This window comes from Sturnira hondurensis, unplaced genomic scaffold (genome assembly GCF_014824575.4).
Source record: "Sturnira hondurensis isolate 20B ecotype Veracruz unplaced genomic scaffold, ASM1482457v3 Scaffold0007865, whole genome shotgun sequence".
NCBI classification, from domain to species: domain Eukaryota; kingdom Metazoa; phylum Chordata; class Mammalia; order Chiroptera; family Phyllostomidae; genus Sturnira; species Sturnira hondurensis.
The window spans coordinates 2759903-2782696 of NW_028080496.1; the positions used below are offsets into that span (position 1 = coordinate 2759903).

At 50.0% G+C, this 22794-nt stretch overlaps 1 protein-coding gene and 1 non-coding gene across 4 annotated transcripts in view; both read right to left on the reverse strand.

Annotated features, from left to right (window-relative positions):
- PDE8A (phosphodiesterase 8A) overlaps window positions 1–18883 on the reverse strand; it is an 80209-nt gene extending 61326 nt beyond the window's left edge. For 2 of the 3 annotated variants that reach the window (XM_037053541.1, XM_037053540.1), the window contains exon 1: window positions 18679–18883. In XM_037053541.1, coding sequence (XP_036909436.1) covers window positions 18679–18864 — 186 coding nt within the window. In that variant the 5' untranslated portion in view covers window positions 18865–18883. Of the gene's footprint in view, window positions 1–15416; window positions 15540–18678 lie in introns of those variants that run through there. The other variant, XM_037053542.1, reaches the window with a different exon arrangement.
- On the reverse strand, window positions 14391–14499 carry LOC118992102 (small nucleolar RNA U109). Its single transcript, XR_005067550.1, has one exon. It is a non-coding gene; the product is annotated as a small nucleolar RNA U109 (small nucleolar RNA).
- Window positions 18884–22794: the final 3911 nt, after the last annotated feature.

Sequence of the window (22794 nt, forward strand, 5' to 3'; positions counted from 1 at the left end):
TTCACTGTCACAACACAGCAAACATCCCCTGGCTTCTGACACCTCCCTGAACCACTACCTGCGCAGGCGCAGAGGCTCTGGGAAAGCTCGGAAACGCACCTGGGCAAAGGACGGTCAGAGTGATGAGGGTGGCGCCCCTCTGAGGCCCCCACCTCCCGAGAGGGAGGGGTCCAGCTGGATTTTCACAGCTGGTGTGTCTGTCACCACAGCTGGACAAGGAGTCTGTCTGCTCAGTTAATGCTGCTGGTTGTGCAAGTTGGCTTCCTGGGCAACCGTTCTGGAATATTTAACAGGTTATTTCCAGTTGCCTGACCGAATACCACGTACGTCTCTGGAAATGTTCTTTCAGAAAATCACGTGGCACTTTCTTTCAAGATGGAGGTGCGATAAAATTCAATGACTTTGACAAACTGTTCGAATTCCAAAAGGGCTTGCAACATTCCAACTCAGGAAATGAAAGGTTCCTACATAACAGAGAGGTAATACCCAGCTACACACCAGATGCAGTCTGCAGTGTGAGTGACACACTGACCCCACATACTTTCTTGTATGGTTGCCTCTCATGTGTCCCCTTGCTGGGAACTGGCCTGCAACCCAGGCATGTGCCCTGACTGGGAATCGAACTGCGATCGTGTGGTTCGTAGGCCCGTGCTCAGTCCACTGAGCTACACCAGCCAAGGCTGACTCCACATACTTTCTTGATGAAAAGGCGAACTCTAGAGAAGTCGCTGAAACACAATGCGAGAGAACGTACGAACTACGTCCCGTTCATTTTGGTGGGAGATAAACGGCATACTGTCATTTATTCCTCAGTGAAACTATCATTCAATCCAAATTCAAACCACTGTCCAAAGATAGAAGGAAGAAGAATGCTATCCCAGCTGTAACGCTAGGAAACTGGAGGTCAGACTGGGATAACAACAACTGAGACCCTGCCTGGGCTCAAGTATTCAAAGAAACCTCGCAGACGTAGTAACCAAAGGAAACAGAACTCAGAGACCCAGACTCTACCCTCTCTCCCCCATTGCTCTTCATCCATTTCGTAAGTGGTATCAGTCAGGGTGCTTCCGGTTACAGACACGGAAAATGAACTTCAAATTATTATGCCATACAGCAGATTTATTGGCTCGTGCAAATGCCAAGCCCAGAGTAAGGTCTTGTGAGCCTCAGACAAGATTCAACAGGATTCATCAGTGGGACCAGAGGAATGTCACGTCCTGCCTGACTTAGGCCTGGGTCATGTGTCTATTACTGAGCCGATGACTGTGGCAAGGAGGCACATTTGGGACCAAACGTCACAACTGCTATGCACGGGAGAGGGGAGAAAGGGACGAACCACCGGTGTCGCCAAAGCAGTGTGGCAGAGATAGCTGGCTGTCCAAACTGGGCACCCAACACACACAGACCCTTTTCCTCACACTTCAGCGAAGTTAGGTGTGGCCAAGCAACCAACGGGACAGACTGACACGGGCCACCGCCAGGTGTAGCCCCTGGAACCTCTCACCCACCCTTCACGCCCTTTCCCCTTCCGCAAACTCGTCCAAGCAGACCTGCACGCGAACTTGGGAGCCACGGGCTGAAGGTGGCAGAGCCACAGGCTGGAAGGAGCCCCCAGTCCCTGGGTCCCCACTTCGAGAGGGGCCCTCCACTGCTCGGGGATGCTCCTTTTCCATTCTCCATGACTGTGAGCCTGTCGCCAAGGTGGAGACGTTCACATGCGTCCGGGTCTGTCACAGCAGTCCCCCTACCCTCACAGGTGAAGAAATTAAGGCCCACAGCTTGGGTGACTTGCCCAAGATGGAGTTGGCTGATAAAACAGAAATACGGCAACACGGGAGGCTACGATCTCCCCCCTGGAATGCAAAAACAGAATTGAAAACAAGCAATAATTCTGAGAGCGATGGATAAAAAGAGAAGTAACGTGCAATTCAGAGTCATTAGTGACTTGTAAGCAAAACACACAAGTAAGAGAAAGGGTCAACTGGGAAGCCCTTTCTGTGTCAAAACTTGCGGAAATTTTCCCACAAGCTATTACCCATTCTTCTCCTAAAAAACACAGTAAACGCAGTTTCTCTGGTAACTCAGAAGACAAACTGTCTCTAATTCAGAATCCACACACTCTTATCACACATTATTGTGGTGTAAATTCTTAAGAGGAAGGGTGTGCAGGGGCTTGGGCCAGACCCCAGGGCAGCCGCAGTCACTCTGTCTGACTGATGAGGACTCTCCCCTCCTCTGAGAGCTTCCCCCTCCCCGCCCAGGACCCAGTCCAGCGGAAGTTGTTGCCCATCACAGCAGCTACCAGCTGTCCACCGGGGTGGCCAGGGGTCCTGAGCCAGGCCCATCCGGCTCCTTCCCAGGACGTTCACACGTTGGGGTGAAAGGAAGGGACTCTCTACTGAGGAAGCTGAGCCTTGTGAGGCTGTGGACGGGCACCGTTACTTGCTGACCAGAAAAAATCAGCCCAAGAAAACGGAGATGGCCGCAAGTGAGAGAGAAAGACGGAGAAGAGCCCCGGCTTCATTTGTCCCAGAGGCTGGCATGCCCCTGTCCTGCCCATGGTGTGGTTAGAGCCAGGCTCTGGTTACCCACAGATTTCACTTTTGGCCCCAGCTGGTTAAGATTACGTCGTCGTCACCTGCAGTCAAAAGCATCCTGAGCAACACGATCAGGAAAAGATGTCTCGAAAAACAGACGGACCAAAAACAAAAAACAAAAAAACAAAAAAACAAAAAACATCCATGAGTGGATGTCACCACTCATGACATCTCACAAATCTCGCAAAGTAAAATGAAAAATACACAAGTAGTGAAATCTAGTGTGGGTTCAGGAACCAGGAGACTAGCTGGGAAACCTTGGGCAAATTGTCTAACCTCCCGCTTGAGCCCACGAAGGTACTTGGAACAGCACCTGGTGGGTTGTAAACACTCAACACACGACACGTCACTGTTAGCAATACCCCAGCTGATCTCTAGGTGACCCATGTGTCATCAGGTCGCAGTGTCACCAGCCAGATGAAAAGAGGTGTCCAGCTGGCCACGGGAAGGCACGTTTGTCCCACACACCCTGGCTCTCAACAGCGCGCCATCAGACCCAGAAGCCCTTTCGTTTGTAAGGGAGGGTGACCCAGTTCTGCAGCCACAGACCCCCCTCCGGGTGGTGAGCAGAGAGAAGCTGTCAGCCACCAGCACATTCCTCTGGTCCTTGGGACGTCCGTTCCCTGTTGACGTCCTTCAGCTCCCTGGAGCCTCGGGGTAAACACTGTCCCGGAGCGGCCCACAGGGACCTCTCCATCCTCAGAGCATGCATGACCTCGATAGTTCGAACCCTTCATCCTATCTTACCATTTGTTTAATGGAATGAATGCCACAAACACAGAAACCTAAGGGCATTTGTTCCAGACGTAAAATACTTCCTCCAGCAGCTACCTACTTCCTTCTCAGAGCTCGGCCTTCACCAAGGTTCTTCTACCAACACTGCTGACGAGGTTCTGGAGAATTTCTCAGCAGGGTGTTTGTGAGGGACCTGCACCGTCCAAGGCCCAGAGGGCATTCGGTCCCTGGATGTGTGAGTCTTTGAGGTGCTCAGTGTGTAAGGCGTGGGCTAAAGCTGGAGATGCGTGGCAGAAGGCTCATCAGGCTGGGCTGTGTCGGTCAGGGAAAGGAGTCTGGACTTGGCCGTGGGAGGGCTGTGAGTAGGAAATGGCACCATTGGGGGTGCGCCTGACCGCGCTGCCCCCCTCTTCGAACATCTGCTTTACAGAGCTGCAGGTCGGGACCCCTGCAGGTGGGGTCTGGCTGTCTGGGAACCAGTGGAACGAGGTCTGAGGATACGTTCTTGAATAGCCTACGTGGGGCAGAAGTTCCAGAAAAGGTCCTCGTGCGGGAGAAATAACAACGAGGCAGGTCACTTTAGCGACTGGCTGTGCAGTAGCCGAGAAGGCTAAGAACACCTGGGGACAGGGGCAAAGCTCTCAGGCCACCATCTAGCAACTGCTGACTCCAAAGCCACCTGGTGGGGAGGAGCCTGGCTACGGGGCAGCTCCAACGGGCCAGGGCCTGCCTGCTGGAAGACCAAGTTCATGTCACATCAGCCCCAACCGGAGACACCACCTCCAGCCGGCGCACCTCATTGCACCCCAGCCGAAACTGAGCATGGCCGGCACACTCTACACTGCAGACGGCCGGCCTGGAAACAACTGAACCTAAACCAAAATCATGTGGTTCCCCAAACGGGTCACGGTGGGACCCGAAGCTGTCCTACATGGCGGAAGCATTCTTGGCCTCTCAAGACAAACACAGTGTTTGGCACTGAAAACTGTTTTTTGGCTGACAGGCCAGAAAAGCAAAACACCCCTGTTTATTTTTCCATTATCAGTATATTCAGCCACATTGAAAGCGTAAGAGAGCTTCCCTCTCTAAGGACTGGGCGGTGGGAAAATGGTTCTGTTGAATAAGCAAAGGGAAACAAGGAAAGCCTGTCACTTCTGCGGTCTCTTCCCACACCTTCTCGCACGTGCCCACGTCACACCCCAGGATCTGAGGCCCTCCAGCAGGTGACATGGTTTTCCCCGGCTCACAGTGGAACAAATACCAAAAAGCCAGAATCCAACCCAGGACTCTGACTCCCGTTCCTCTGCCCTCTCTGACTGCACCATGGCAGCGGGATGCTCAGGTTTCTAACCGGCCCTGGAGAATCGGGGAACAGGGAGGCGCACACAACTGGAGGCAAGCCTACTCTCCCAAGGGCGCATCACCCAAAAAGGAGGCTAAACTTACATCTGCACATGACTTACAGAAGCCAAGCGTTGCTCCTGGTTCATAGGAGCACTAAGCGAATGTGTGTTCAGTGAATGAAAGAATACTTCATTGATCCAGTGAAGACTCAGTGACCTCCCTGTCACAAAACTCGCCACACTGGAGCCCTCCGTATGACGGAAAGTTGATGACCGAAGGCATGGATAGGGAGAAGGGAGACCACACAAGGCCACTAACACACTTTCCAACTAAGTCTCTGCAAACCGATTTCAGAGCAGAAGTACTGATGTTCATCAGGTCTCTTCAACAAGTCATTGTAATTAAAACATGGAAGGATGTTCCAGGTTAAAAGAAATCTAAAGGCTGCCTTGGCTCAACTGGTTGGAGTGTCACCCCACACACTCGAAGGTCATGGGTCTGATTCCCAGGCGGGGCACACGCCTGGGTGGCGGATTCGGTCCAGGTCAGGGCGTGCAGGGCAGGCAGCTGATGAGTGTTTCTCTCTCACATCGATGTTTCTCTCCCCCCCTCAAAAATGTAAAAATAGCATTACCACAATGACCCATCAACCCTACTCCTGGGCACGTGTCTATATACACGCCCAAGAGAACTGAGAGCAGGCACTCGCGGAGATTTGCACACCCAGGTCCAGAGCAGCATCATTCACGACACACCGGAGTGGAGACGCCCCAAGCATCCGTCAACGGACAAATGGATAAGTGAAGTGTGGTACACACACACCTAGAGAGTGAAGCCCTGACACGGGCCACAGCACGGACGAATCTGTCAAGGACGGTACAAAAGTACAAACATGTATGAGCCCACTTAGATAAGGCACCTAGAGGAGTCCAAAGGAGAATGCCAGGGGCTGGAGCGGGGCGGGCGGGAGGACTCATTGCCTAGTGGACACCCAGTTTCAGGTCGCAAAGGCGAGGAAGTTCTGGAGGTGGGAGGTGGTGGCGGCTGTACAACCATGTGAATGCACTTACGGCCACTGAGCTGCACACTGGAAAACGACTGAAACAGCAAATTTTGATATCGGTACTGTTCCACAATTTTTTTAAAAACCCAATATGTACTATATTATCTGATTTCAGTAAAAAGTGTGTGTGTGTATGTGTGTAAATCATCGGGAAGGATATATACTAACATGTTAAAATAAATTACCTATAGGTGGTGAAGACTGCATTTCAGCATTCACTAATTTTCTACAATACACGTACTACTTCTGTAATAAAAGATGTTGTATAAAGCAAATAAAAAACATTAAGTGTTAGATCTGATTTCATAAAATATAAAATGTCTATAATTTATAAAATACATCCACAAAAATAAAAAGGCCTGCAATAAGCGTGAGAGATCAGAACAGGACTTCCAAACATACTACAAAGTTCTTACATATTCTTTTAAACTCTAAAACCCAGAGAAATAGGCAACAGGAACAATGAATCACAGAAGATAAAAGTGTCCAAAGCACAAATGGGGTGGGGGAAGTGGGAGGAAATAATAAATGAAAGAAATTCAAATTAAAATACCACTCTCAGTAACATTCTTGAAAGTATTACAATCACTCGCAGAGGGCAATGTAACAATACGTATCACCAGCTTTTAAAAGTCAATAGTCAAAACACGATGAAAAACTGATACACCAAATAGATGTATCTCACAAACATAATGCTGAGTGAAGCAAGTGTTACGTAAAAGAGTACATGGTATATAATCCTACTTATATAAAGTTCTAGAACAAACAAAGCTAATCTACAGTGGGGAAAAAAATAACACAACTATAACAATTGTTATCTCCTTTTTGGGTGTGAATTCAAGTGTTGTTCCTTCACATACATTTTATGGTAATAACATGCAGTTCTAGTTTATATATCATAGCTTATTAAATTATTCTCTTGTTCCGCACTCAAAAAAGAACAGAATTAGAAGGGTTGCAGGAGACACTGCCCAGGCAGGGACACGAGGGAACCTTCTGGGTGATGACCGTGTTTTGCAACCCGAGAGAGGTTTTGATTACACAGGCATTTATGTGCGCGTCGTCAAGACTCGGCACATGTACCATAAATATTTGTGTATTTTACTATAATTTCACCTCAAAAGAAAATAATGCTAAATAAATATTGGACTCTAGCAAAATTCACGCCACAAGACCGAAGGCAAGGTGTGCTGATGATGGCATTTATCTTAAAATGCATGAGAGCGCGGGAAGGCGGCTAGATAGGATGGACAGGGGAGGATGTGATGAAGCAAGTACAGTAAAATGCTAACATAAAATTCCTTCAGGAATGCTGTATGTGTGAGGGTTTTCATAATAAAATGTTTGAAATACTAAAAAACAGGGAACAGTCATGAGACAAACTTCTGCAGGGCTGGAAATGTTGTCTTGATCTGGGTGGTGATCACACAGCATGCATGGGTAAAATCTCACCCAGCTGTCCCCTTTGAGATTTTATAACTTTTCTGTGTTTTTAGCCCAATAAAAATGTTTTCAATAAAACAGCAGCCAGAATAGGACTTTAAAGTGTGTCTAATTAATATCCTCAAAGAGATGGGGGGCGTATGCTGCAACCAAGAAACATGAGTAAGCAGTTATGAAGACAACAAACCATAAATCCTGAACACAGAAACTTTCCAAATGTAAAACTCCGTGGGCTGGAGAGCCGCGCAGACAGACTCTGAGGAGTGAATCCGTGAGCTGGAAGGACAGACCGACGAGCCCTCCCAGGCTGTGGTGCAGACATGGGAAGTGAGAGAAGAGTGAAGAGACAGAGAGTGCAGACCAAGATGGGCCGAACCCCTACCATCCAGAGGGGACTGTACAAGGAAGAAAATGAGGAAGCGGAAAGGGGGACGCATGAGGAAACAACAGCTAAGTGTTTCCTAGAACTAAGACAAAACTGTTTACAAAAATCATTGTTAATTATAGTTATTTAAAGTAACCTACATGGAGAGAAGGAACATACCACTATTTTATGGGAAGCTCTCTCTCCCTAATATGCAATTTAAGTAATTGTGCAATTTAAGTGGTCCTTGTTCTTTTCTGTATTTTTCAAGTTTCTACAGTGAACATTACTGTTATAATGAGGGGAAATAAAAGTGTACTTATATATAATAAATCCAGAACCAACAGACAAGAGAGGCTTTTTAAAGAACTCCCTGAGCTCTCTCCCCTCTGGCTTCTGCCCTGTGCTATTACAGTGAACCTGTTTCAGTTAAGTGGTCACCACACACTGGGGCAGGTCATTTGGTCTCCTTCAATGTCTGCTTTTTTATGTCTTCAGCAGGGAAAACAAAATCCCTCCTTCCCACCTCACAGTAGCTGGGGAAACAGCAAAGGAGACAGTGTATAAAAATAGCCCTTGGTAAACCATAAAGCACCACACAAATTGTGGCGCGCTATCTCAGCCCTGAGCGGGCGAGACCCAGGCTGGCCTCCAGCTTGCCCTCCCTTCCCGCACCACCCGCGGTAGTTCCACCTGCTCACACCTTGGGCCTGAGCCACCGCAGGAGGCCCCCGGGCAGCACCCCACCTCTAGCTTCTCCTCATGCCAGGCACTGCCATTTCCTCAGGTACTTAATCTTCTTAAAACATGTTTATACCCTTTCACTACCCTGATGAAAATGAAAAGCCTTCGGGAGTTCTCTGAGGTTTAGGGGATGGCGTTCAAACTCCTCCACGTGGCTTTCAGGGCCTCCATCCTGTCCTGGGTCAGCCTCTGCAGAACAAGCCAGCCTCCTCCACACCCACCCACCTGCCCAGACCCTCCCAGTCTTCTTAGNACGGTAGTTCCACCTGCTCACACCTTGGGCCTGAGCCACCGCAGGAGGCCCCCGGGCAGCACCCCACCTCTAGCTTCTCCTCATGCCAGGCACTGCCATTTCCTCAGGTACTTAATCTTCTTAAAACATGTTTATACCCTTTCACTACCCTGATGAAAATGAAAAGCCTTCGGGAGTTCTCTGAGGTTTAGGGGATGGAGTTCAAACTCCTCCACGTGGCTTTCAGGGCCTCCATCCTGTCCTGGGTCAGCCTCTGCAGAACAAGCCAGCCTCCTCCACACCCCCACACCCACCCACCTGCCCAGACCCTCCCAGTGTTCTTAGCCCAGGTCAAACGCCTCCCTCCCTTCCTCTCCCTATACCTGAGGACCAACCCAGACCAAGGTCCTGGCTGTTCTCCGAGCACCCCTCCACCCCTCTGGCACTCCCATCACTTCTGGGTCAGAGGCCCCACTGTCCCAGAGAGGACCCTGTGTGCCCTGAAGACAGGGTCTGGCACAGCCCCTCCGATACCCTCTAGACCAGGCACTCAAATCACCTGCTAATCCTTTTGGTTCTCAAAATAAACTTTCTTTACCTAACTGAATTTTACAGTAATTTTTTCTTTATAGCTCTAATATCTGTGTGTATATTATACATATTCCCACATGATATACTGTAGAGCTATTAAACCTCAAATGAAAAGAATTACAATTTGTAAGTTCTTCTGTAACTTCCTTCTTTCAACATTAAGTTTCGAACTTGATCTATGTCGATAGCTGGGACTACAATCCACTCCTTTTCAATGCAGTAAACCATTCCACTGCACACACGTTGTCACAGTTTATTTATCCATTATGCTGTTGATGGCTACTTGGGCTTAATCAAAATGTCTGCTAAGAAAAATCAATGCTGCTGTCAACACTCTTGTTCATGTCTCCAGTCCACTTGTGTAAGCGTTTCGAAGACCGAAACGGCTAGGTCACAGCGTCACACGCCCAACCCTACTTTGCAGGGACCATGGTTTTCCCAAGTGGTCGCACCGAGTCATACTTCTGCCTCCGGCGTTGAAGAGTTCCTCAACATACCGTCGGGCTTGGAAACGTCCGCCAGCTCGGTGGGCGTAAAGTGTTATCTCACCGTGGTTTTCATTTGCCTGTCCCCAGTGAAGCTGAACATCTTGTCACACATTAGCCTTTTGGCTTCCTCTTTGGTGACGTGCCTGTCCAAGGCTCTGCCTATTTTTCAAAGGGACTGTTTTTTTCCTATTGACTTGTAGGAGTTCTATGTATAGGGTCTGGCACCAGTAACATCCCTTTTTTTATTACAAAGTCATAAGCGTGTAATTCTATAACATAACAATATCACACTCAAGCACACCATAGGACATTTTAGGTGAAATGTGCAAATCAAAACTATAAATTAGGACACCCACATTATTACCCTGCCAACCACACTCAAGCAGGCGTAACTTCTGCCAGGCCCTGTACTGTCCTACGTATTCCTACTTTATTGGTACTATGTGTTGCAAATTTCTTCTTCCCGTCTATGGCTTTCCTTCATCTTCACTTTCGTTTTCCTTTATTTTTATTGTTGGGACTCTTATAGGTGTTCCCATTCCCCACGCCCCCTTTTTACTCTTGTTTGATGAGGATTTCTTTATGTTAAGGGAGTTGAATTTATCATCCTTGTCCTTTTTGGTCAACAGTTTATGTAACTTATTTAGTACGTCCTTCCCCACCCAGAGGTCATGACAATATTTATACTGCCCTTTAATAAAAAAAGGGGTTCAAGTTAAAACTTCAAAAAGGCACATAAACTATCAATAAGCACATAAAAAGTACTCAAAATTATTACCCATCAAGGAAATGCAAGTCGAAATCATGAGATACCATCACCTACCCGCCAGAGTGGCTAAAACTAAAAGACTGGTAACACTAAACGGTGGCAAGGGTGTGGGTTGGACAAAGAATCCATTATGTTTTTCCCATACAGTAACTTTACTAGTTGTGTTTAACTTCATTCAAAACAGTTTGGTTTGCTTGCATTGTGACAGCTGTCACATCGGAGTACAATTTTTAAAACTTATCAAAATTGGTGAATTTGTATACAGCCATTTTCATATTGGAGATAGAAGAAAACATACAACATTTTTGGAATATTCTGCTTTATTATTTCAAGAAAGATAAAAATGCAACTGAAACACAAGAAAAAATTTGTGCAGGGCGTGAAAAAGGCGCCGTGACTGACTGAATGTGTCGAAAGTGGTTTGCAAAGCTTCTTGGCACTATGGACATTCTGGCCAAGTAAATAATGACCTGCTGTGGAACTGTCTCACGCACTGAAAGATATTTAGTGGCACGCTGGCCTCCGCCCACTAGAAGCCAATAGTAGGAAATAGCCAACATACTCCAAATATCATAATCAATAAAGTTATTGATGAAAATAAAAAATGTGTCTCTTATTTTACAGGAAAAAACAGTTTTTTTGGCAAAGCTAATACATTGTTGTCAGGAGTGTGAAATTGTATAACTTACTCAGAAAAAGGCCAATTGATTTCTTAAAAAGCTGCGCAGATAACTATCCTATACCCAGTAATTCTACTTCTTGGTATTTACCCAAGAAAAATGAAAACAGAGGACCACAAATTAATACCCACTAGAATATTCATAGCACCTTTGGTTTTTTTTAAAAATTGTATTTCTTTTCTTTTTTTTTTTTTGAGAGAGAGAGAAACAACAATTTGTTGTCCCACTTATTTATGCCTTCATTTGTTGATTCTTTTATGTGCTCTGAGTGGGAATGGCAGCCACAACCTTGGCGTGTCAGGGTTGTGGCTCTGAACTACCAGGCCAGGACCACAGCTTTATTCTTAACAGCCCACAGAAAAAGAAACACCCCTAGTATCCCTCAACAAAAAAATGCATCACTGGCTTGTGATCTAGTCATACGACAGAATACTACTTAGCAAGAAAAGAAAAAAGCAATCTACTGACTCATGCCACATGGGTGAATCTCAAAAATACTATGCTGAGTGAAAGAAACCTAGAATAGGCGAAAATAACTAACAGTGGAAAAAATCAGAACGTTGGTTGCTGCTGGGTGGAAGTAAGGATGGGGAAGAGGCAGAGAGAACTTTCTGGGGCGACGGTAGTATTGTGTATCTTGACAGGTTTGCATTACACAGACGTTATACCTTTGTCAAAGCAAATCGAAATTTGAACCCTAAGTGACGTGCATACTAAGGTGTTTCGGGATTAAGTATACCGATGTGCGGAACTTGCTTTAAAATGCACCCAACCATTAAATGGACTGCTGGATGGATTAAGGAATGGAGAGTTGTAATAAAGCAAATACAGGAAATTGTTAACTGCAGAATGCAGGCAGCAGGTAGATAACTCAACCTGGCTGCATGTTTGATATATTTTCACAATATAACCTTAAGGAAAAGACAAAGATATGTATATATATATTTTTTAAAAAAATATTTTATTTATTTGTTTTTAGAGAGAGGGTAAAGGAAGGAGAAAGAAGGGAAGAGAAACATCAATGTGTGGCTGCCTCTCATGTGTCCCCTACTGGGGACCTGGCCTGCAACGCAGGCATGTGCCCTGACTGGGAATCGAAACCGGCGACCCTTTGCTTCACAGGCCCGCGCTCAATCCACTGAGCCACACCAGCCAGGGCTGTATATATATTTTTAAATATTTTATTTATTTATTTTCAGAGAGAAGGGAAGGGAAGGAGAGAGGGAAAGAAATATCAATGTGTGGTTGCCTCTCATGTGTCCTCCCACTGGGAACTGGCCTGCAACCCAGGCATGTGCCCTGACTGGGAATTGAACCGGCGACCCTTTGCTTCACAGGCCCGCACTCAATCCACTGAGCTACACCAGCCAGGGCAGATATGTACATTTTTTAAAGGAAGAGATTTGCTTAAAAAAAAATAAGCAGATGTTTGTGAGCAAAGTTTGCCTTGGAGAAAGGTAATTGAAAGAAAAGACCAATCCTTACATGTGGCGGTGCCTTGGAGCTTACAATACAGTTTCTCAGAGGTTATTTTAAGTGATCCTCAGCAGAACCTAGGTATTCTAGCCCCATTTCATGCTTGCGAAAACTTAGAATCAGAAGTTAGCAAACACCCGACAACTGGTACCTGGTGGAGCTGGACCATTCAATGCCTCTGGCTCCTCCTGCCCCCTCCCTCATCCTTACAAACACTGGGGAGCTGCCATCGATTCTAAACATCTGAGGACAGCATGGCCCTGATGTGCCACCAGCCCTTTGGGCTGTCCCAGGAGCAGAGAGAGAAAAACGGCAGTGGCTGCTGTACTCACAGGCAGGATGTGGAAGGGAGACCCACACACACAGTAAGAGAACATGAATTCAACAGACCGACAGTTTATTTCCAACCCATACATACACGATAAAAGCGCTGGCAAGCTCTGCTCCTTGAGTTCTTTGAAGGCCACCCTCCACGTTTGGGGAAATTTATGACATCCTTCCTGTCTGTGTGAATGAGCAAACTGCAAATGATGCCGGCAGCTGAGAAACGGCCATATAAAACGTGTCAAAAAAACAATAAAAGTGTCAAAGCAGCTCTCTGACATCATACCCAACCACCCTTCTGAGCAGAACACAGGAGGAGAAGGTGGGGACTCAGGAACAACCCAACCACAGCCAAAATTAAAGACGAAGCTTTACCAACCACCCCATAGCCTCATCGCTGGCTCAGGGTATATGGGCTTTCTGTTAAAACATAAACACACACCAACGACTTTTGTTAAATTTAAACAAGGTGAGATAGACCCACAGAACATGAACAAAAGCCCTCTCTGCCTTAGAGGTTAGTGTAGGTCCCCCGACGTCACTCTGTGTGCCAACCATCTGGGGACTGTAACGACACCAGACCGCAGTCCTCACCCTCAAGCGGCCTCTGATCCAGCAGGACACTTGAGGCAGAAATCCTAGGCCCGCAAGGGCTATGGGGACAAAGGGGACGGTCCTGAGAGCAGAAAAAAGAGAGTAAGTACAGCCAGGAGCTCGGGAAAGATTTCAGCCTGGGAAGGTCTGTAGCGCAGAAGTGGGTAGGGCTGCACTCCAGGCAGAGATGGATGATGGGAAGAAGGGCTCTAAGGGAGCTCCCGGCCGAGGAAGGCGGCCTGCGGCCTCAGTGAGAGGGAGAGGGATGCCTGCCAACTCATTTCAGAGATAAAAGAGGATGAGAAGCCTGACTTGGGGAATTAACTGGCACCAGGCTGAATATAGCTGCGACTTCCCCAAACACGAGAACCTCAGGTAGGGTTGGAAGCAAGTTCCTCAGGAAGTGAAGACTTCCAAAATCCTGACAACGGGCGTAGATTTAGGACACCTGCTTAAAACCCAGGTAACCTGCGACACCTATAGCCTAGGGGACAGCCAGAGAATGGGAGACTGATGGAGAGAGAGGTGGTTAGCAGAGAGCAATAGCCCAGAGTATGTGTGTGGGGTGGGGGGTGGGGGGGAGAAGCCAGGAACAATAGATCTGAGTCCCAGCCTGTGTGGCCTTGGGTAAGTTTCCAACCTCAGCTGCCTGTCTGCAAAAGGGAAGTGGTACATTAATCCTCACAGGGTTCCGAGGATTAAATGAGGTAACATTTGTAAGGCATCCAGCACGGCGCCTGCCCCAGAGAAGGCATCCAAGAAATGGTGGGTATTATTAATATGAATAGTTTGCACTCTAAGAACTTCAGAGTCCAACACACCTCCTACTGTTCTCCGTGTATTAAGAAACCAGGCTGAAGTCACTGACCTTGGACAAGACCAGGGGATTAGTCATGTCCTAAGTAACTTCTCTCTCTCTCTTTTCTTTGATATTTAAAATTTTTTTTTATGTAGAAGAAATATACTACCATTCAACCTCTACTGTAAGGTTGGCAGCCCTGAGAACTGCTTTTTTTAATGTAGCATGTTACGGATGAGTCCCTGCTCCCATGATATTTTTAATTTTTAAAACTATTTGTTCCTCTAAGGCACTTTAGGTTACTCTGAGATGCCTGCCTCACATCACCAACCCTCCCCTGTTGAAGAAACCAATCCAAACGTACGAGCCACCCAAGGGCAAACAGCGTCATAAGCTGCTCCCAGGGAACATTTGTGCTACAAGGGGCCTGTGGTCCCTTCAACAAGGAGAGAGTCAAGGCCAGCCCGGGGCAGTTCTGAGCTGATAGAATTGTGACATTCACAACATCTATCTTAAGAAGCACATTTTTAATGGTGGTGGCAACATTAAGCAGTAAAATAGTATGTAATAAAAATGCAAAGTATTCTATGCACACAGAAAGCCAAATCTTTACAGCTAGGCCTGGCAAAATAGGATTCTATACATACACCAAAAGGCATGAGAACACCGTAATGAGAGAACTCACAGTCCTTGATCTCCAGAGATAAATTACAGTCATTTATTTCAGAAACAGAAAGAGGGTCTCATTTTCTTAACTACGCTGTCCAAGGAAGCTTTTGGTACTTCCATATAGTCTGTGAGGGGGTGGTGGGGAACCAGTCAGGTCATACACGAAGCATAATTTGCTTTAGTTTAGGGAAATATAAAAAATTGATTAATCCACTAGGTAAAATTGAGAGCAGGCAACAAACTTTATTTCATAGCTAAGAAACACTGAGAAACTACTCGACTTTACCTGACTAAGATGGTAAGTTTTGGCCAGTTTTGTGAAGGAAGGTGAACCGGCAAGAAAAAGCAAGAAGACAGGGACGCTGGTAGAAAAAGTAAAAAAAAAAAAATGCGAGGTGACGAAAAACGAGGGAAGCAAAGACTAGACACAGACAAATCAGAGGACCCCGAGTGCTGGAGGCGGTGACCCTCGGGTAGTGTGGCCACACTACCATCATCTGTCACCTATTGTGTCCTGCTCATCCCGCGGCATGAACCCTTCAACCTTCACAGGGAAATCTGCTCTGCTCACCAGGGTAGAGACAGATGGTTCCCTGGGTGCAAATAAACCAGAGAGTTCCTCAAAACCAAATCCAAATCCTACAGCCTCCACTCTGGTTAAAACTGGTTTCTATTTCTCCTTTTTTATGGGTTGGGTGGATTCTGCACTTCCTCAGCCTGGTCCACACAAGTCCCCAACTGAATCCACAGCTGTGGAAGGCCTTGGGGGGCAGCAGGTACGGCGGTGAGTGAAACAGAGGGGACTGCCACCTCCCGGAGCCGTGGGGAGGGTGTCGATCACTGGCAATGCTTTCAGTGTCTGCAAAAAGGGTGGGAGGGTGAGCACACAGGGTCCCCTCTGACACTCCTGCCCCACACTCAGCTCTTTCAAGGGCGACTCAAGTCCTAGCTAAGGAAAGGGAAAACAGAGGAAATCCAAAGACTGACAAGAAAACACTGAACTGTTACAGTGAAGGCTCACTCTGATTAAAAACAAAACAAAAGTTTCAGTGTTCACACTGAACATGGCATTCGTCATCCGTAACCACACAGACTATAACTCCCCAGAGGAGTCCACGGTCAGGGTTATTTTTAGTTATACGTAATGTAAGTTCATAAAGATGACCCAGCCTAATGTACTACAAGATCCTAAAGTACCTTTGGAATCATTAAGAAGCGTATTATGTTTATTGAGCTTTACTGCTAAGTATAGTTCTTGTACTTTGAATACTGTGGTCTCTCAGGTCCTAACATGTGGTCTGCCTAAGATAGACCTCAGTAAAACGGCTCCATAATCCAATGAGTTGGGGAGTGTTATGTGCCCTAAACCATTTGGGGATTCACAGTGCACTTTAAAATATTCAGTTTGGTGACAACTCCTACAGGAAAGAAATCTGCAGAACTTAGTCTGAGCCAGTAACTCCCAAACTTATTTGACCACAAACCTTTTTTTTTTAAGTTTAATACTTTTTCAGGGAACACAGTGGGATATACCACAGTGCAGGGGATACATTGCTTAATTAACCTGAAAATGTAATTAATGTCAATCTCCCAAACATTCTGATCAACCGGTGTTTACGACATGCTATTGGAAGATAAAAACTTCCCCCACCTAATTTCTTTTTGAAAATCACTCAACACCATGCTGATGTGCTGTATTTTTAAGAAGAAAAATCTTAATGAACTAAATGGATCTTGATACATTAACAAAAGGACCTCAAAATAACTGGAAAATGTGATTTTGCTAAGTTGCCGGATGTTTATCTTCTTCTCTGAATATGTACATTTAAATTTCCAGGACATATTCAATAGATTCCCTTAAAGAAACAGTATCAATCAAACAAAAAGGCTAACATTCACCTCTGCCCGGTTACCTGACGTGTCTAATTGCAAACACCTGTAACCGAGATGCGGCACAGTTTGTGAGTCACAGGCATGAGACTGGTATTTGTGTGGCTGCGGCGCTGTCACTTACAATGTCACCCTTCCTCTGGATACAATAATACAATCATAGGTTTAAACCGACAAATTGGGAGCTTAATGGAATCAAATGTTACTGACTGGAAAAGTGTCATCATTCCGTTCATGACAAAAACAAAACAAACCACATGCAGTAAACATTTATTTGGCCCCAACTGTATGCACATCACTGGATGAAGTGCTGTAATGATAAATGGATTTTTGTGGGAACCAAGATCAAACTAGTCTGGCAGCAGGATGAAATATGTAAGACTCAGAGACTCAGGAGACATCTAGGTACTGTGGGTGACCAGTGACGAATAAGCTGCCACACTGGAGATGCTTACAAGACACCTGGGTGAGTTTGAGGACACACACACACCACCACAAAAAGGCCCAGAAGACAAGAAGGCCTCCTTCCAGTGACCCACACGCTGCGGTTCATGCACCGTTGCCGACTTGGGGCAAACAACTTGAAAGCTGTTAAAAGTTTCATATTCAAACTTCACTTGTGTAATGGGTTTTTTTTTTCTTTCTTTCTTAAGCCAGTCAAGTAAACTTAATGTACAAAGCTCTACGTGGATATTTACAGCAGCCTGGGTTAATAGGCTAAAACCACTGCTGGGGGTGCGGCTTCGAGGAATCTGTAGGAAGAACCCAGCTTCGGAGAGTGAGAAAAAGGTGAGTTTTCTCGGGGAGCACAGGAGGGGTGGGGGAGCAGTTAAATCACTTCATCGATGTTGTGCAGTAGCGAAGATAACTTTTCACTTTTGCACAGAAAAGTATTAGGACTACTAATAAAAATTTAAGACAGAAAGTGAACCAAACTAGAGCTCTGAAATGGGGGAGGGGGAGGAGGGCGTTGTCCAGCAATGCTCAGTAAAAGAGAAAAGCCAATTAATTTTTAAATGACTCTTAAGCAGCGGGGTGAAAGGAACGATCTCTAACCACCTGCGGCCACACACGAAGACTTGCCTTCCCTAGTTTAGTAAAACATAAACGCCTAAATCCCAGCTGTAACATTCCAAACCAAAGAACTGGAAACCGGCTGTGTGCCCTACTGAACATTTTCTTTTCGTTAAAGAAAAGAAAAGCATTTTTTTTGAACATGAAAACACATACACACAAAAACAAAAAGCAAACAAAAAATCACGCAAATTAAAACTAAACCCTCACAAAGATTAAGCCCCAGAAACTGACAATGCACGCTGAAACATGCAATTAAAAAAAAAGTCAGCGTGTGTGCTGCGAGTAAGACCGCACAGGAGCTGTACAGAGGCCTCCCTCCGCAGCTGCGCCGCTGGCCGCACGTGCACTCGGAGCACCTGCACGCGCCTCGCGACACCTGCTGCGCGCGCAGCGCTGCGAGCGGACGCGTTACTGGTCCCAGGGCCCAGTGGAAGCTGCCCCGCGCGCGTGCGGGCCGACTGGGCGGCGGGCCTCCCGCACCCCTCCGCCGCGAGAACCGAAAGCACGAAGTCCGCGCCCACCCCGCATCCCGCGGGCTCCCGTCCCGCCCGGTGGGAGGGAAGGGACTCGAGCGCCTCAAGTTCACGGACGGCCCGGAGGCTCCGGGCGTCGGGGGCGCCCCGCACGGCGGCCTCGCCTGGGCGCCGCGAACCAGGACCCGGGAACCAGGACCCGCGCCCCGCGGAACGGGCTGCGGGCGGCCGTCAGAGTCCCCCGAAGCCGCGGACGGGGCCCCGCGTCCCGGAGGCAGCCGTGCCCGGCCCTGAGGGCAAGTGTCCGCCCGCCCGGCGCCGCTTACCGTCTTGCTGCCGCCGCCGCGAGACTCGGACGCCGCGAGGCCGGGGCCGCCGGTCGCGGGCGAGGCGGTCGTCTCTCGGCCGTGAGGGGGGCGCTGCCCGGCGGCGCCGGGCGCGTCCTCGGCCTCCTTGCCGCTGGGGCACAGACTCCCGCTCTCGGAAACGTGGATGCTCGGGGCGCAGCCCATGCTGGCGGCGGCGGCGGCGGCGGCGCCGCGGACTGGCTGGCGGGCGGCCGCTATCCGCTCAGCAAACGGCCCGCCCGGCGCCTCGGGGCCGCCGCGGGCGCCGTGTCATCGCCGCCTGGGCGGGCGGGCGGGCGGGCGGCGAGCGCGGGTCTCCCGTCAGGAAGCGCGGCCGCCCCTCTCAGCGCGCAGCGGGCGCGGCGGCGGCCGAGTGCAGGGGGCGCTGAGGCGGGCGGCGCGCCGCGGCCGCCCCTCCGAACATGCCCTTCCTGAGGCGGTGAGCGCCGGCCGCCCTCACATCGCCCGGGCCGCGCTTCCGGGGAATTTCGGGGGCGGAGATCTGCGCGCTCGCAGCCCGAGAGTCCCCTCGTCCGAGCGCCGGCGGCGAGGGCGGCCCGGCCGGCCCAGAGGCTCCCGCCGTGGAGGGCGGCGGCTGAGGCGAGCCCGTCGGGGCGGTGAGGCGCGGCCGCCCCGGTGGGAGGTTGGGAGCACCGATCCGGCCGGCCCGGGCCGCGCCGTCGGGAACCGCAGGAGCGGCTGCGCTCCCCGGGAGCTGCGGGCGGCGGCGGGGAGCGGGCTCCGCGCTCCGCCGGGTTTCGAAGGCAGCACGCCCCGCCCAGGCCGGGCTGTAACCCCCGGCAGCTGGCGTCAATGCAAAGCAGCTGGGGCGCCGCCACGGCCGCCTCCCCGGGCCGCCGCCACTGCGCATGCGCGGCCCCGGCGGCGAGGCGCGCGGGCCCGCCGCCCGGAGCGGGGAAGGGACTGGCCCAAGGACGAACGGCCGCGCGGACGGGGGCTGCGACCTCGGGCCGCCAAAACCCTGACTGCGAAGGGGAAATAGTCCTCAGACTCCGTCTTCCTCGGCCGAGTTTTACAAAAACAGCGCCTCCCACATCCCCCTTCCGCCGACCTAAAAGAAGCCTGAACTCGGTACTTGAAGACGGATTTGAGGATCTCGCGGGGCTCCCGTGTTCTTGGCACTTTCTCCAACAACGAACCTTCCCAGACTCAAAACTCTTGATGTTTTGAGTCTGGCACACAAACTCTGGACCAGAAGCAAGAGCAGCCAGGTTCAAGTCCCAGCTCTCTACCTTAGCAGCTGACTTGGATCAGGCCACAGAGTCCTTAAAGAGGCCCGCGGGAGGACTCCCATTGGGGTGACAGCGAGAGGGACCTGAGGGCGTCCTCACTCTGAGTCCCATCCCAGCGGGGGTCTCAGTGTCATTGTCCGGGCCACAGCCCTGTGCACTACCTCTGGTGCCAAGACCTGGAGCGCCCCGCCTGGCAGCACCTGCGACTGGGAGGCTGCCACGCTTAGAAGCTGTGTTTGTGCCAGGCAGGCCCCACCCTGCTTCCCCTTAGGACTTCCTCAAAGAACTGGTCATCTCGGGGCATTGGAGACCTCAAAGGCCCCCTGCTTGCAGAAGCAGAGTCGGGCTCTACTGTGCAGTGAAGACTCCAGACTTCACCCCCATTCACCCCATCCACCAGCTTGCTGTTTAACCTTGGGCGAGTCACTTAACCTCTCTGTGCCCAAAAGGGCCTCAACCCTGAGTGTCTAAAATATCGTACCCCAGAGCAGCCCACCTCAGACCCACCCCTGCTCCCGCCTTCCCTGCAGCTGTGGGTCCACAGAGACCACAAGGCGGGTCCCTTCCTTTCCCCTCCTGCAGTCGGCACCAATCATAACAGGGCCCTGGAGAGACTTGGAAGTGCCAGCTCTGGCCTCAGGCTGGCTGCTGTAAAGACCTGGAGGCGGTTCCAGGCTGGAGTCCCTGCACAGCACTGAGACTACGGCATAGCCCAAGTGCCAGGTCTCTGGTGGTGGCGTAGGCTCCAGGGACCCCAAGATCTGCAACCCCACAACCCCTCAAGGCCTAGTCTTCCAGCCTAAGGTGAGCCGTGTGCCGTTCCCCAATAGCAGCAGAGCAGAAAAGCCGGGAACCGAGGGCAGCTTGTGCTATTCGCCTTCATTACTTGCTGAGGGGACTAGAACCACTGGCTCATGGCTCCATTACCAAGGTTAAGCACGTTGAGCAACAGTAACACTTATGCCTCCCTACCTTAAAAAGCAGCAGCCGGTCGATAAGGATGTCTTGGAAAATGCAGGAAAAGATTTTTACTGTCACCTGCTATCCCACCTAAATTGCAGCCTGTTTTCCATCTTCCTTCTGCAGATTTTAGAAGGTAGTTTTTCCGGGCAGAATCTGGACCCTTTTAAATGAAGAGAAGCTCATGAAGAAAATGCTTGGAAACACTAGAGTGCATGGAATTCTACCCTGGGCCCTCTGTCCTCCCCTCCCCGCCTTGCTAAGGAGTCCGGCCTTGATGATTCCCACTGACCTTGGCTCCCCTGGGGCTCCAGGCTGCTCCAGCCCTCTGGGCCCTCCCCTGGCAGGTGTCCTGGCCTCCCCTTGGAAATCCTTGAGCCCTGTGCTAATCAGGGAGGCAAGATGCTTTTCCCCCCGCCTCCACCTTACTGAACCCCTGGGCTAAGCTGGGCTGGGCTGTGCTGGGCCAGCCCAGGCTGGTCACTTACCCTCTCTGTTCCCAGAGAGCTGCTGGATAGCAGTAGACTGACTTCCACCTCTGTGATTTAGGGGCCCTAGGCTTAGAGACCTAAGGCTGAGAACAATACAGGAGCAGACAGAAAAGGCAGAAGTCATCTCTGCCTGCTTCTGGGGACACAGAGAGCAACACCTCAACATACACCTTTTTCAGACTCAGGAACTCAGCCCGAGACACTCCAGGAAGTCACAAGTCTCCCATCTCAGCCTCAACTGCCTGACATCGATTCCCCCTACCCTCCCTCCCTGGCCATAACCTGCACCTTGAGGTCCTGGAATACTTCTCTACCCCGCGAATCCAGTCCCTAGGCCTCAGCGACAGTGGACACAAAAGAGCCCCCGCTGACCAGAGTAAACCCTGCGCCCCAGGGGCTCACCCAGGACTCCCAGGTGCCCACCCAGAATCCCTCCACTGGAAGGTATCTCCGGAGCCTGTGAATGGTCTCAATCCTGCTGGAGGGAGGAACCCCCCACTATGCCAGACACGTGGGCACCTCGGAGCTCTGCAGCACACAGAATGCACCCCACACCCCAATCCATTCCCCCTGCATGTGGAGACCCCCAAGCAGAGCAGCTTGACCCCCACAAGGCTCAGAATTGTAGTTGAATGTTGGCTGCAGCTCTCGCTCCTAGGACTCAGGCATGAGGTCAGCGGGGCTGGGAAAGGAGTCCAACCAAGGAACAGACGCCCCACCCCACTGCCACAGGCCACTCCCAGGACCCCCCTCAGCCCTCACGGCCCCCTCTCCCCGGTTGACTAGAGACGTGAACATGTGCAGTCCCACACCGCTTTGTTCATCTGTAATCCAAACCTTGTTCGATTCTCTGCCACCTGAGCTGGTCATACAACCATTCTCCCTCCTGGCTTTACTGCCTCCCCACCAAGTGGTTGGCGTGGTAAGACCGTGCCACTGTCCCCTGCATTTCCCCTCTGAACCGGGCTGGCAGCAGCTGAAGGCGGGATAGCGCCTGCCCTCTGAGGTCAGACCCAGCCCTGCTGTTCCTCTTCTCTCTGCACAGCTTTTCTTCCTCCTTGTAAATCTGGAATTCACATTCTCTAGCTCACAGGGACAAAAGGGACTAGCTAGTGTCAAATGCCTGGAATAACCACCTTCCCCTGGCTCCGTCCCACATCCCTTGCTCCAAACCTGCCTCCAGACCAGGGGTCCCCAAACTTTTTGGCGCCAGGGACTGGTTTCGTGGAGACAGTTTTTCCACGGACTGGCGCAAGGGTGGGGGGTGGGGGGATGGTCTGAGGATGATTCAAGTGCATTACATTCAAGCTCACATCCTGTGCCGCGGGTCTCTAACAGGTCTGGACTGGTACCCGGTCCTTGACCTTGGAGGTTGGGGGCCACCTGCCACA